Genomic DNA, 15,545 nt, shown 5'->3' with positions numbered 1-15,545 from the left:
GGTGAAATATTTCTTAAAAATGTAAAAAAAAAAAAAAAGAAGAAGAATGTCAATACTGCAAGGTGTTATGGTGGCTGGGACGATTGTTCTTCCACTCAATCCATTTTAGTGTCTCTGAGTAAAGCATAGAATACCTCACCATTCCTGAGCTTGTATCTGATCGAAAATAAGAAATTCTTCTGAGTTTCAATGACATAAAAGTGTCAGGATTCTTATCAGGAAATTGTTTGAGTCACATGCTGGACAAACTTGGGCATTCATATCCATAAACCTGCTGCAGTACAACCTGCAGCAATAGGAAACCAGTAGCTAGAAGTTCCTTTAGCTTATGGTGCCATCAAGTGCACAACCCTGGTACTATATGTGAGATCATGTATTTTCTTTCATATTGTGTCTTCAGAAGCTCACTTTGCTCCAAACACTGGTCGTCTCCATCATGCTCACAGTAAGGAACTTGCGTTTCAAACACAGGCACAAAGTCGCCCTCTTCCTCTGCTCCTTTAAGATGACAAAAACATATTTTGTATCTTACAGTGATTACATGAACCAGACTTTTCAACACTATTGCTGATCCATAAATGTTGCACATACTGTACATACCAGTGTGTGCCTCTAAAGCCAAAAACAACTTTGTGTTCAAAGCTTCGTGCACACACTCAGAGCGCCTCTCTGGTTTATTCTGTGGCAGAAATACACACAACACAGCATGACACCCTAAGTGATATCTAATATCTATTTAACAGCAAACAGCATATTTAACTGGTAATGCAAGAAGTGGATAAACAAGATTGCTCCTACCAGGAGATCTTGCCAGAGTTTTGCTTGAAGCGCTTTCCTTTGACGCTGGATTTGTTTTTCCTTGCAGATTTTTGCATTCAGTATCTCATCAAGTCGTCTCATTTCCTTAAAGGCTCTCTGTAATTTGGAATCCCCATTATCATCCCCAGTAACCTCAATGTGAGGCTGATCTGAAAGAAGCATTTCTCCTGTATTACATATAAACTGAAGCATCCTACCGTACTGAACTGATACTTTTACAGTACTTCTACTGAACAGTTACCTTTGTCAGGTCCTGTGGTTGAGGACTCGGTTGTTATTTCTCCAGGGCAGCTCTGGGTCAACAGGAGATTGTTTTCCGAAGTTACTGGAAATTATTTAGATTTGTTCTGTAATCTCAATATATCACATTTAATTACCTGGATATTTACTGCATCGTTGGTCAAAACAACAAGCTCAAATGGAGCTGTAGGACACACTCCGTCACTATGAAGCAAAGATACCCTGGACACGCGGCTACCTGTCTGCTCACTCGATGCAGGTCGAGATATGTCATCTAAACTACCTTTAATAATTTCCATAGCTGGTGAAAAATAATACAGTTGTAAGAATTAAATCGCTGATGCTGAGGTTTTTTTTCACCTAATGTTTGGTAACTACGGACGCAAACACCCCCGGATGTTGTAACTATGGATCTTTGTTACTATGGGTACCGTAGGAAATCGAGGCAGCCCAGCTGATGCCTGAATCAACTAGCTAGCGTAACGGGTCTAGCTAGGAGGTATCCAACGGATTCCTCTGTATACCTGGTTAAAAAAAAAAAATTGTGGTGAATTTTTAAGCCATCGGTGTAGCTAGAATATTGTTAACAAATGTCTACAGCGTAACGTTGTGACGGTGGAGGTTCAAAGGCCGTGTTTTTTCTGGTACGTAATGATCCATTTCAATGTCTAGCTAGCGTGAGCAAGCTAAGAATAATAATATTGATTACTGCAGATGCCCTAGCTTAGCCTCTCAGTAAAAGTCAAATAGGATATCCTTTCTCTGGTGTTAATTTTCTGTAGGTAGGAGCCTGGATGATAACCTCATAGCATCAACGTTACGTGCAGGTTATGTTTTGTTTGGGCCTTACTCCCCGTAACATTATCACAGGAGCCGCTGAAATGGGTGTTATAACCGGTCAGACGGAACCATTGCCAGTTTTACATTTTAAATGTTAGGCATTTGACCATTGCTTCACAACTGGATATTCACTAAAAGTTAACAATTCGTATCGTCGCCAATTGGTCAAATGTATACCACTGTCATTATTTAGCACCCTCGGTTCTGTCACAGAAGCATTATAATCACACCCACTTCAGTGGCAGCAGCCCAAGCTCTGCAGTGCACCTGCACCAGACAGGTGTCAGCATGTGGACGCTGCAGGGAACCGTCTTCTCATCACTCTGGATTTATGCCTTCAGTAATTGCATCATTTTCCAATCGTACTAGGTTGAGTTGACTCTGAAGGAGAAGATGTGCGATGGAATGAGAGAGTTAATTTCAAACGCCTTTTGGACCCACACCTCTACCACTAAACGGTCCTTCTTATTGGTGCTGATACTGACTGTAGTGTCCACCGGACAAGGGTCAGGTAAGAGAAAGAACACACAGTTGCACAATACAAAGCTTTGTGGATCACGTGTGTGATATAAAAACACAAACGGATCAGTTTTGTGACAAATTAGACCTTACAGAATCCCCATACCAAGAGGATCTATGACTTTTTAATCAGCTTTTTACCATAGATTTAATTGTGTTGTTCAAGAAGAATTAATTGCAGTAGTAGTACAGCTCTGATATAATAACAATGTGGTAAATGGCATGATAATGTTGGCTAATACCTATACTGGAACTAGTGCGACTGATATGTAATTATAACAGGGTTGGTCATATTACTCTCAAATGTTATAGTTACAAATACAAACAAGAGAGTGCAATTTGTAAATAATTTCCTACTCCATTAGATTTACCATCTTTGCATGTAATATAAATGTTTGTGGATGAATTTGTGTTTCAAAAATATATAGCAATTTAGCAAATTTAGAGTTTAGCAAACGCATTAATTTCTTCTGTAAAACATCAAATACAAACTTAATGCATTTTTTTCCCATTTTCATAATTTTACACATATTAATGAGTCAGATTACACTAACAACAACGCTACTGTTCTTTATGAATAATAAAAGAATTCATGATTACTAAACTTAATCATTAATAAACATTCTCAAAACGAGGCATCCTCAAATATTTCTTGTTTTAATTCTGCTGAAAAACTGAGCAGCTTCATAGAATTTCTCCCTTTTTGGTCCCCTTTTCCTCAGGATGTGTGAGGCCATACATGGTCCAGAACAGCTGGGTAAACCTCACAGAGACCAACAGGGGCTCGTTCCCTGTGGGCACAGTACTGCAGTACAGCTGTGACCCTGGTTACCTGCCAGATGGACCCAGCATCCTCACCTGCACCACACTGGGACGGTGGTCATCTGAACCACCTCAATGTATACGCAGTGGTGGTAAGACAATCTGTCCACCATCATTTTCGGTCTGATCTGTAAAGTAATAAGCGATTACTGTGTTGCAAGCAACAAGCCTACCACGTCTTAATAAAAAGGCACTTAAGATTATAACAGTTACAATTTTTAGGCAGCTTTGTTAGGATATGAGCAATTTATAAAGCTGGGCTGACACTTTGCATGTTATGTTTGTTTGTTTGTTTGTTTTGTTTTTTCCATTAGCGTGTCTACCCCTCTCCAAACCCGAGAATGGGGGCTACACTTGCCACCCATCCCCCTGTCGACTGTTTTCCCACGGCACAATTATCGAGTTCCTATGTAATGATGGCTTTGCTCTCAGTGGAGACTATCCCTACCTGACATGTCAGGATGGAGAGTGGGATGGCCCCATGGAGATCAGTTGTGTTAGCAAAGGTTGGTGAGTCCTTAATATATCATTGTTAAAAGTGCGCCTGTAAGATAAAGGATGCTGACTGAATTTAAATTCTGTGGATGAATCAGTCTGGAAAGAAGATACAGTACAGTTCCAGAAGCTCGCATCCAGATTAAAACCTCCTTCAAGAATAATTCTTTCGCATTTATCTTTAAAGCATTTGTTTTCTTTCTTTTTTTTTTTTTTTATGAATAATATTGTTAATTTATATTTCTCCGGTACCAACATCAAATCAAAGTGTTATCTCAAAGCACTTTACAAAGAGAAAAAAAAAAGCAGGAACCGAGTATTTTTTAACTATTTTCGCTCTTTTAAGGTTGTATAAGACCCACCATGGTGCAGCATGGTTCAACTAATCTGACAGAGACCAACGGGAGCTTGTTTCCAGTGGGCACAGTACTGCAGTACAACTGTGACTCCGGTTACTTGCTAGCTGGACGCAGCATCCTCACCTGCACCACAGTGGGAGACTGGTCGTCTTCACCTCCTCGCTGCGTCCGCAGTGATGGTAAAGAAAAACCTCCTTTTTGAATTCTGTCATTTACGCCTTGTTCGATTCACATATATGATGTAAAATTTCTATATAATGTAACAATATTCATGGTTGTAGCGATTAATACACAAAAGATGAGACATAACAGAACCTTAGGTGAACTACCTACAGCACTGGTGCTTGCACACATTAATCTAATGTGTTTATTTCCATGGACAGTATGCCAGTCTCCTTATACGCCAGAAAACGGAGGTTACAGCTGCCATCCCTCCCCGTGCAGACGATTTTCACACGGCTCCGTGATACAGTATTTCTGCGATGAAGGTTACATTCTGAAAGGAGACTATAAGTTCCGTACCTGTCACTTTGGGAAGTGGGACAACCTAATGCCAGTCAGCTGCGTCATCGAACAAGGTGAAGTTAGATCAACAGAGATTCATTAATAAATACATTTTTTAACTCCCTTTTATCCGGTAAACATGTGCTCATTTTTTTACTTTGTAGAATTTTATGCAAAGAAATGACGCATGAATAGACCCTATACTCGTTAATTATAGTTATTAAAGTATTTTTCACTCTTGCCTCCTTTTCAAAGGTTGTATAAGACCCTCTGTGGTGCAGTACGGCTCAACTAATCTGACAGAAACTAACAGGAGCTTGTTCCCAGTGGGCACAGTCCTTGAGTACAGCTGTGACCCTGGCTACCTGTTGGAGGGACCCAGCTTCCTCACCTGCACCGGTCTGGAACACTGGTCCTCTGAACCTCCTCGCTGTATACGCAGTGATGGTAAAGACACTCCATTGCCCTTCTTTATGCTTTAGTATCAATATGCAAACTAAAGTATCTTGTTTGTGTCTAAAATAATGTGGGTTTTTATTGTGATGTTTTTTTTTAATACAGTCTTCATTGTAGTCAAAATTATGTAAAACTCCTCCAGAGACACATTGTAGCTCTTATCTCCCCTGGAAGTCCCCTGGACATTAACATTTAGCAACCCTGATAGTAGAATTAAGCGTTATTTTTTAACAGTCTTTTATCAGCCCTTCTGAGACTTAAGTTTTCTGAATATTGATGTAATTTCAAGGTGATATTGAAGAAGTTATAATAATTATCTTAACACTTCGTGTTTAATTTGTCCATTTTTTGGGTCCAAAACAACTTATACATTCTATAAAACATGTTTGTGTTTTTTACTTTCCCTCGACAGTCTGCCAGCCTCCATATCAGCCAGAGAACGGGGGGTACACGTGCCACCCCTCCCCATGCCAAAGACTTTCTCATGGCACTGTGATTGAATTTTTCTGTGATGAAGGTTATGTTCTGAAGGGAGACTATAAATATCTCACCTGTCAGTATGGGTCATGGGACAGCCAAATGAAGCTGAGCTGTGTCATGGAGCAAGGTAAGGAGCCAATGACACATTTGAACGATCATATTTATCTATTTATTTTTAAAGTTTTTGTGCAAGTTAAATGTTTCATTGTTATACAGATCGCAATCCAACTTTGCCTTTGGGGATGCCAGCGTTGTCCATAGTTGCATCCACAGCCAGCTCAGTGGCTCTCATCCTGCTCCTGATTGTGCTGTTTGTTCTGGTGCAACCCAAACTCAAGACCCTTCATCGGTGAGTCTTTCTTCCAGATCTTAGATTTGAAGCCAAAGTTAATGGAGGCCAGTCACAGGACAAACAATTGGACAGATTCTGATTTTCTTCTTGCTCTTCACGCTTAGACGTGATCTGGGGGTGTCGGGACAGCCTGTGTCAATCATAGTGGAAGGAGTCCAAGTGACGCTGCCCTCCTACGAGGAGGCTGTGAGCAGCAGTGGAGCCTCAACACTCAGCGCTGAGTCTCGAGTCCAGATTGTGTTGTCCGAAGGTCAGCATGCCACAGCGCCAGAGACTGGCCCCTCTAGGTCCTCTTCTCTCAAGCAGCAACATTCAGAGATGACTGTGGTCCACCCTGTGCTACCATCCTCATCCTCCTCGTCACCTTCTTCCTCCACCTGGGTTCTGGAGCATGCAGGTGCGGCAGGAGGCACCTCATCCTCAAGGAGAAGGCCGTCTGCAGGCAGCGACCAACAAAGCCTGTCTTTAGATTCTGAAATGGACTATTCTGATGGTAAAACGTTTATTTATTTTCTTTTAAACACCCACACTTATCTAAAATCTTTACTTTGTAACAACGCAGGCTTTTGTCTGATGCCCGCAGATATGCCACTACTGAAGGAGGCCTGAAACACGTTCCAGCTTTGGACTAACCAGAGACACCCAGCTTTTCTACTGACCCGTACCGGTGAGCAGGAGATTTTCAACACGGATTAGACTAACTACTGAAGCTGGGGTTCGTTCTCCTTTGGAAGAGTGAGAGATTCACATGTACATACATGCTTACATTTTATAGGCATTCCCACAGTATGTATGTTTGTCTAATGTCTGAAACTCAGTTTGAAAATGTGGAAGGAATCAGAGGAAGTTTGAAGGAGTGTGTCTTTAAAAAAAAAAAAAAAAAGGAGTGGCGTGTTTAAGTTGAACGGGGGCAACTACCAACCCTTATATAACTAATATCGCCCTTCGCGACTCATTTACGCCTCATCACTTAAGAAACCCATTTACAAACATGCATGAAGGCCATGAAATTGGATCGTCTTCTGTTAGTAAGTTATGAACATTCACAACATTGTCTTAAAGGCTATTTGTGATTTAGAATCACCATTTATTAACGACTCACGTCATTTGATATGTCACTTTGTATGATAAGACCGCTTTTCCACCCAAGATTGCCTCTGCCTTCATCATGTTTCATATCTACAAACATGTTTTCCTCTTCAGCCCCACCCCCGTCCCTCCCCAATGACCTTAGCTTTCCACTTCTATGCACAGGTATCTACAATATGTGACATCATACATTTTGAAAAGAGAAAGTTAGTGAAATGCCTCCACCGCTTAGTGATACTATGTGTGGCTTTGTCAAACACATCACTTGTACACCAGAAAATAGTACCTTGTTAATTTATTGAGGCTGCTGGGGAACTCTTGTTGGAAATCTAAATGTGTATGTAATTTATTTGTGCCCAGAATGCTGTTGATCAGCCATGGCTTCTGTTGCTGCCTCCACAGCTCACGGAAACGTTTTAAAAGTAGTTCCTTTCACTTGCAAGTTTTGGTTTTAGTTCTGCTGTTGGGATGGTCCGTCACGATAAAATAGCAAGTGTACAGATTAGTGAGATGTCAGTGTTCACTTTATTCGACTGTCCAATAAGTTTACTTTTGGATTATGGATTTTATTTAATTTTTTTTCTTATGTTAAGATGGTATTTTAATATATGTAAAAAGTATGAAGTTGTGTTTAATCTGTATATAAACGGGATCATTTTGATTAAATATTATTTGATGTGTTCAACCTGCCTTTGGTCCTTCTTTTTCACTACTGTTTTTCAAGTCTAAGATTGACCCTTTTAATGACATCGTGGATAATTCTTGGCTTTCAGAGGGGAAATCGATGCATCAGAAACCGCTAGTTGTGGCTTTAGCAAGAGGATTGGAAAAATTCCATTCCATCTCAAAAAATAGAATGTCATTATTTTGATCATTGATTTTTTTACTTCAACGTGGACTGAGCTGTAGTTTACATTGTCGGCTGGAGCAAATACAAAATGAAAGTATTGATTGTTGCAGAAAGTTTCAACAGCCTTTCAGTCGGTGTCACGGGTCCATGTGCAGGCGACAGACTGACACTAAATGGCTCCATCCAGGGCTCGTTCCTCCGATAACCCTCTCAGGCAACGTGTTGTCATCTTTGATGCTGTTTCACGTCCTCTTTACATCAAGATTATATTGTATTGTTGCATCTGCGTGGAAGAAGATTGATATTAAACTCCTGCTTTGTTAAAACTGGGTTCCAAAGACCAAAAGCTGTAAATGTTTTGCATGACAGCGTGTGCTCATCTCTCCATCCCAGGCAGCTGTTGCACTTACCCGCGGCTGGTGGCGTGACTGTTTGGTAACATCTGAAGCACAGCGCCAAGATAATGACCTCAGCACACTGGAATGTCATGTATAAGAGAGGGAAGAGAAACATGGGTCCAATGTCCTGTGGAGAAAAGGCCACCTTAAGAATGGCGGTGCACAGCTGGATGTTTTGACATCCTGTCTCCATGGAGATGGTCCTGCAGCATCTAAAGAAAGATGAGGAATTTTATATACTGGATTTGACACTCAAACGTAATTGTTTTATTGGCGCAGTCAGCGAGTCACTGAGGAGACAAAGTTGTGGGCATGTTCTGCTGCAGTATTATGTTGCAATATATGCATGCGGTTTGTGTTGAAGTGATCGTTAAGATCAACAAAACAAAGCTGCAAAGATTTTCGGAAAACTTTTTCTTTGTGCATCTGTGGTTTTAAGTTAAGTTTCAGTTTTAGTTTTATGTTGAGGCGTGTGTTGCATCTTTTCCACTTCCACTAAGCAGAGATAGTCAATGAAAATGGGGCAGCCAGAGAATAGAAATATAGTGTTTTTTTCCCCCTCTGTTTACAATGAGTATCTAGAGTTAAACTGAGGCACAGTCATAAACCTGCTTGTTTAAAAACTAAAAGAGAAGTATGCATCGTTTGTTTTCACTTACTGTGGACTGAGTCTGCAAATGACAGACATGACGTATCCCAACATAAAGCCAATCAGAGGCATCAGCGCAGCCACAGAGAGGACGTCGGGCATGAGGATCATCCACATCACATCTTTGACGGCAAAGCTTGACAGGACAGAGAGTATGATGCTGGACAATATGAGGATGCTGAAACCAGCCTGTCAATAGAACAAAGACTTATTATAAGGGCAAACTCATCAGCTCTAACTATAAGTTGAATCTCAGCTTCAAAGATTTCCTTTTCTTTTTTCTTTTCAGTCGCAACGAACATCGTGTGAGAACAACAAGATCTGGTTTGAGTTAGCAGTCAAAGGCAAATGGCTTTTTCTTGAACGAACCTCCTTCATTTGAACCACATATTAGTCCCATACCATGTGGTGAGTAGCTTTGGTAAATGCCTTGGTGAGCAGTGGGCCTTAGTCATGGAGGAGATTTCGATGCCTCACAGTTTTAAAAACACATGTGAACTTATCAAATTGTTCAGGCTGCCACGCAGTCTCAGTTTTCTGCCATGCAATGTCAAAACATCTGCTGTGAAAAGTGTGGAGGCTGCACTCGATTTCAGAAGTCTTACTTTTTTGACAGCTGATGAGTAATTTGGTTTATAGTGATTGATGAGAATGCCAATAGCACAGGGCACCAGGGTGTACACGAGAGCAGTGATGATGCCAATGTACGGCACGGCATTTTCCAGACCACTGAAGCCTTGACAGAAAATGTAGAGCAGCAAAGGCATGAGACCCAATGCAGCAATGCTGGAGCAAGTTGTCATGACAATACTGGGAGGATACAAAAAAAGAGGGGAACAAACATAATCACAAAAAAGACATGTTTAAAAAGTGTCAGAGGTTTTACATGCAAATCAAGGCCCTTGTTCACTGGAAACAGGAATCTGTGCATCAATGAGAGTTTACCTGAGGTTCATGTCCCCCTTCACTAGCAAGGAAAAAATGTTTGATAAGCTTCCCCCTGGACAGCAGCCACAGATGAGCACAGTCACAGCTTTTATCGGGTTCATCTGCAGGATTTTGGCCAGGCAGAAAGCTGTGAGGGGCATGATGCAGAACTGAGCCAGCAGTGCAATGGCTACTCCTTTTGGCTTGAGGAGATGGGCCTTGATTTTGGAGATCTCCATTGTACAGCCAAGGGAAATCATAGTGATGAAGAGGATGACGATGGTTAGAATATTAATTGCTGTGTTCATGGGTTTGGAAATGTTCAGGATACCAATGCTCCCATTGACAGAGATGTTTCCATCATTAAAGACGTTTGTTGTTTCCACGTGGCCTGTTGTCACATTCATTGTGGCAGTACTCCCAACACCTTTTTTTTTTCTTTTTTACTGTCCCGTAGCTTTCATCTGTCACACAAAGAAAATGCATAAATGTTAAAAAAAATTTAATAAATAAATTGTTTATAAGCCAAATTCCACCACTTCCATGCAAATAAAGAAACTGCATGATAAGAGCTCAGTCACAAAACACACTTGGCAAAAAGTTGGAATGAACCACTTAACATTCATGCCATGTCTTTCCACAGTAACAAAAACAATAAATCACTTTGGACATCACATAAAAGTCTTGAGCACAGGAGTCAAATCCTTGAATAAATGAAAGAAGCATCATTTTAATGTGTAGTTTAATTACTCTTCAGTGGATGAAACGCTGAACATAATGTTTGTAATGCTGTACTTATATCTATATTTTCACTCATTACACAGCAACAGCAACTTTAAAGAGAACTAAATTTCACACTTTGTTTTTTTTTTTCCTAGTTTAGCCAAACTAATAAATATTTTACTCCTTGGCAAGAGGAACCACTGTTCTAACTCACTTTCTAACTGCCTCTCTGGATCCTCGACAGAAGAGGGAAAATCTACGTCCAGCGCTATTGTTTTTCATGATATGCTCAAGAATAACCTGTAATTCATCGAATTTAAGGTTTCCATTCAGATCTGATGGATTCCATTACAACAGAGGATTTCATTATGTCACAATGCAATTCCAGGTTCGTTCAAAATCCTGCTGGCTTCCAAGACCTGGTGGGATTTTTTTTTTTATTGCAGTTTGGTTTTTATTCTCCAGAAATTCTCCTTTTTGAATCTCCTTTCTTCTTGAAAACCTGAGAACAAAAATTCCAGTTCCTGTGTATTTGTCAAAAATACATTTTAAGTGCAAACTATCAACTTTTGCTTTCTTCACCTAACCACTACTTAGACAAAGGATAAAGCTAAGTGAAAATCAAAAGTGCCTTTAGGAAAGGGGGGAACCTCCCTATATTCTGTTTTCACTGGAACTCTGTAGACAATTGCTAGTAACTTTGCACTAATCATTTCATGGTGTTTTCAACTACAATATACAGCCACTTCAAAGTTTCATTGAAGTCTTTATGGTTATTCTCAATAAGGCTCTTTCATATTTTACGTCTTAAACATGCCTGATCCATAAAAGAGAACAATAAAAGAAAGTCACACTTTTAACAAATAAAAACTAATTTTCAGCTCATTCAGTCATTCAGCTGGAAATCGCGAAACTGTGACATGTGTTTAGTGTTAACGGTGTACCGAAAAATAATTCCCTGCCGGCAAAATACACTCCAACGTTTCTTCCTGCAACTACTTGAAATATTGATACATAGTCAAACCTTTACAGCTGCGACAGGAACAAATGACTTCAGGTAATAATCATAAATGGTGCAAAAAGAAACACTTGGTGTCATTAAAAAAAAAAACAAAGTCAACTTCTCTCATGAGATACTCAAGCAAAACTTTTTTCCCACAAGTCATAACTGTGTCATCACCTGGATTCACTACTTCTGATCACAACAAAGATGGTTCTACTGAAAATAACCTCATAATTAAAGAGATATTAAGCCTCAAAGATACAAGTTTTTGTCCATTTAGGAATCGCTCTCTGGATGTGACCTCTTGTCCAAATATGTTCACTTCTGGTGACCGCCAGTCACAGAATTTGAGGTTTCAAAACAGCAGCTCAAAAACAAATAGGTAACATCATAGTGGCTATGTCCACTTGAACTCTCTTATGTTCTAAAATAACTGATGATATAACCTAGTAAACTATACATCTAAAGTACAGAGTAGATAGTCTTAAAGTTTTGTGCCACTGTTTGCTCTGTCAAGTCAAACTGACTTCCTTAACATCATTAGAAATGTTCAATGACAGCTGTTTGATCCAGTTGAGTCTGAGGTCTGCAACACATCTGCCAATGCTTCAATCTGTGTCAAATTTAGCAAAAGTGCTTTACTTGCACAGCACAAATCCAGCTTTTTTTGTATCACCACTCACAAACTATATTTTTCCGATAAAACACAGTCACTCATAACTTATTTAATCCGATGATGTGTCAAAAGGCATTTTCTTACCTTCCTTTTGAGTCACCAGCTGCAGCTTCAAACAGTGCTACGCCACACAAATTAAATGTTGGCTCACATTCTTGTGTCTAATCCCTTCTCTCTGAATTCGAGCCCCTTTGTCACATGGTCTCTTGACAACATGGTGAGTGCAAATGCAGTCAACTTCACAAGAGCTACAGCTCTAAAAAATCCTCTAAAAATCCTTATATATCTTGCTTCAGTTTCTGCGAATCCAGTTTTTTTTCGCCATTTACTGGAAGTCATCTGCTACTTATTCAGGGATCCCCACCCCCCACCCCCATCATTCCTCTTTTTCAGGGCATCGTGGGAACGTTTGGCAACAGTGGGGTTGATTCTCTGGAACAAATGTAATTGGCACCGTAAATGGGGCACTTCATCCGTTGGACCTCGTTAAAGTATGTAAACAAACTTTTAATCAATATTATGCAACTGGCCAAAGCATTGACTCTGCTTGTATTGTCCCAAGAAGACTGAGGCGCTTTGAATAATTCAGAGCACAACCATTATGTTGGGGAGAAAAAGGAGTCGGACTCACCTTTGTAGCCTCTTATGGGGAATTTATTGAACAGACCGTCACCGAGACATGTACATTTCAGCATGCACGGAAATTCCCAATGACCTTAGTTTGTGAGATCTTCTTATACCTCTTGATATCATTCTGTGTGTATGTGGCCCAATCCTAATCTCTATCTGGCGCCTGCTGTCTGAGAATGCTACTACATCTTCATCATTGTGTAGACAGAGTTCATTCTGGTCCTAAACAATAAAAATCATCTCAACGCACTTAGTGCCCTCAAGAGTTTTACTCGCTTCCTCTTTGTTTTCTGTTTTCTGGCTAATTTGGAAAATTTGGAATTCTTTTTAACTCTATTGTCTCTTGGTAAGCAGCGTTTTATTTTGGACCATGAATTGTTTGGTACATGTGTGTTAGCTTCTCCTTCAACACATCACTTTGCCTGATTTTATCTGATCTATGGTGTGCTCTTTGATTTGCTATAACAGCCTGTGGTTTTGCCACCATTGATGCATCACACAGGATTCTGATCATTGTTGCATCTGCAGATAAGCAGTAGGTTGTCACCTTTGGATGAACCAGATCTGCACGACAAACTGCTTGCCTTCATTTGTCTTACACATCAAGGTAATATCCATGTGTTTGTGTACTAATAATGAAAAGGCATTTGTAGTACATGTTCACCATTTTTTTATCCAATCAAATTATCTGATGATATGGGCTCAATAATCTCACCACACCCACAGCATTCAGGTAAGCAATGTCAAACGATTGATAAATGTGGTTCTATTCACATGATTTTCATTTGTCTTTTTCCTGCAAATGGGGGCAGCCAGTCGTTTACTCTGAATTTCTCTGGCTCACTTGAACTCTGCTGGGGTCCAGCAATAACTCCCCCATGTTGAGCAGGGGAGGAAGGCTCAAATTTTACTGTTATATTTGCAAACAGAAACTGAAAATAGGAGCTTGGATGATTTTAAACAATGACACGACTGAACAACAATGGTGTGCAGGGGCAGAGCTGCAAGGAAAAAGCCAGCGTTGTCTGTAAAGGACATTACTGTCCGTCTGCATTGTTTGTTTAACTAATGACAAAAAAAAAATGTTAGAAAGATGCCTGCACGGTTGTGTGGTGGTCAGCACCTCGTGTGTGCGTGGATTCTCTCCAGGTACTCCCTAGACCAATATAAAGTAGAACTTTATATTTAAATGACAAGCATTAAATACTAGTATCATGACTTTGGCCTATTAAACTTGTTTGGCTTGTCGGTCCGTGATGGTGGAATGACCTACCGAGTGCTACAAGAAGAGGGGCGTCCCTGTCTATCTTCAAGAAACTTTTGAATCAAATCAAATCAAATCAAATTTATTTATATAGCACATTTCATGTACAAACAGTTCAAAGTGCTTTACATAAAATAAAAGCATTGCAGCAGGGAGTGCAAGAAGCATTAAAAATACATAAAAGAACATACAAAGAAACAAATAAAATCATTTAAATGAATTTAAAAACAGGCAACAGTCTAGATAAGTTAAAAGATATTTAATGCATAGACACATGAGAACAGAAATGTCTTTAACCTGGATTTAAAAATGTCTACATTTGGTGAAAGTTTAATCTCCACTGGCAGTTTGTTCCACTTGTTAGCAGCATAACAGCTAAATGCTGCTTCTCCATGTTTAGTCTGGACTCTGGACTGGACCAGCTGACCAGTCCTTGGATCTCAGAGCTCTGCTGGGTTTATATTCTCTGAACATATCACAGATGTATTTTGGGCCTAAACCGTTCTGGGATTTGTAAACCATCAGCAGGCTTTTAAAATCTATTCTGTGACTGACTGGAAGCCAGAGTAAAGATTTTAAAACTGGTGTGATGTGTTCAGACCTCTTAGTCCGGGTTAAAACTCTAGCAGCAGCGTTCTGGATGAGCTGCAGACGTGTAATGCTCTTTTTGGGAAGTCCAGTTAAAAGAGCATTACAGTAATCGAGTCTACTGGAGATGAATGCATGGATGAGTTTCTCCTGGTCTCTTTGGGAGAGGAAACCTTTAATTCTGTTGATGTTTCTGAGGTGGTAAAAAGCTGCCTTGGTGACAGCTTTGATGTGGCTGCTGAAAGTCAGATCTGAGTCCATCAACACTCCAAGGTTATGAACTTGGTCAGTGATTGTAAGGTCCCGAGTCTCAAGATATTTACCAACACAGACCCTCCTCTCTTTGCTACCAAACAGAATGATCTCAGTTTTGTCTTCATTTAATTGTAGAAAATTCTCTCTCATCCAGGTGTTTACTTCCTCCAGACACTGACACAGTACGTCTGCTGGGCTGCAGTCGTCCGGTGACAGAGACACATAAAGTTGTGTATCGTCTGCATAACTGTGATAATTGATGTTAAAGTTCTGCAATATCTGACCCAAAGGGAGCATATACAAGTTAAACAGAAGAGGTCCAAGAATTGACCCCTGGGGGACTCCACAAGTCATGGCCACTCGCTCAGATTCATAGCTGCCAATTGTAACAAAATAACTCCGGTAGGACCTGAACCAGTTAAGGACCGCTCCAGAAAGTCCAACCCAGTTTTCCAGCCTGTGCAACAGGATTCTGTGATCTACAGTATCAAACGCAGCGCTGAGGTCCAACAGGACCAGGACTGAAACATTACCAGAATCAGTATTCAACCTTGGTTGGTAACATAGCTATGGCCTCCCTAAACTGAGCACTTGTTGAAGACCCAGC

The 15,545-nt window shown here is 40.3% G+C and overlaps 3 protein-coding genes across 3 annotated transcripts in view; 1 reads left to right on the top strand and 2 right to left on the bottom strand.

Moving 5' to 3' along the window:
• fsip1 (fibrous sheath interacting protein 1) overlaps positions 1-1,358 on the bottom strand; it is a 31,917-nt gene extending 30,559 nt beyond the window's left edge. The window contains exons 1-4 of the mRNA XM_075448336.1: positions 1,197-1,358; positions 1,061-1,112; positions 799-968; positions 409-679 (exon numbers count right to left, since the gene is read on the bottom strand). Coding sequence (XP_075304451.1) covers positions 409-679; positions 799-968; positions 1,061-1,112; positions 1,197-1,358 — 655 coding nt within the window. The remainder of the gene's footprint in view (positions 1-408; positions 680-798; positions 969-1,060; positions 1,113-1,196) is intronic.
• Positions 1,359-1,498: 140 nt separating this feature from the next.
• On the top strand, positions 1,499-7,649 carry LOC142366394 (sushi domain-containing protein 4-like). The gene is made up of 11 exons (XM_075448264.1): positions 1,499-1,703; positions 2,269-2,410; positions 3,141-3,332; positions 3,555-3,746; positions 4,082-4,273; positions 4,478-4,672; positions 4,854-5,045; positions 5,467-5,661; positions 5,751-5,883; positions 5,991-6,379; positions 6,470-7,649. The coding sequence occupies exons 2-11, from the start codon at positions 2,293-2,295 to the stop codon at positions 6,493-6,495; spliced, it is 1,824 nt and encodes a 607-aa protein (XP_075304379.1). The 5' UTR covers positions 1,499-1,703; positions 2,269-2,292; the 3' UTR covers positions 6,496-7,649.
• On the bottom strand, positions 7,111-12,500 carry LOC142366395 (hepatic sodium/bile acid cotransporter-like). Its single transcript, XM_075448265.1, has 6 exons — positions 12,286-12,500; positions 9,818-10,263; positions 9,478-9,682; positions 8,883-9,061; positions 8,236-8,435; positions 7,111-8,108 (listed from the first exon to the last, which is right to left on the bottom strand). The coding sequence occupies exons 2-6, from the start codon at positions 10,204-10,206 to the stop codon at positions 8,068-8,070; spliced, it is 1,014 nt and encodes a 337-aa protein (XP_075304380.1). The 5' UTR covers positions 10,207-10,263; positions 12,286-12,500; the 3' UTR covers positions 7,111-8,067.
• Positions 12,501-15,545: the final 3,045 nt, after the last annotated feature.

Source organism: Odontesthes bonariensis, chromosome 17, assembly GCF_027942865.1.
Source record: "Odontesthes bonariensis isolate fOdoBon6 chromosome 17, fOdoBon6.hap1, whole genome shotgun sequence".
Taxonomy (NCBI): Eukaryota; Metazoa; Chordata; class Actinopteri; order Atheriniformes; family Atherinopsidae; genus Odontesthes; species Odontesthes bonariensis.
This window is presented reverse-complemented; position numbering and strand designations above follow the sequence as displayed.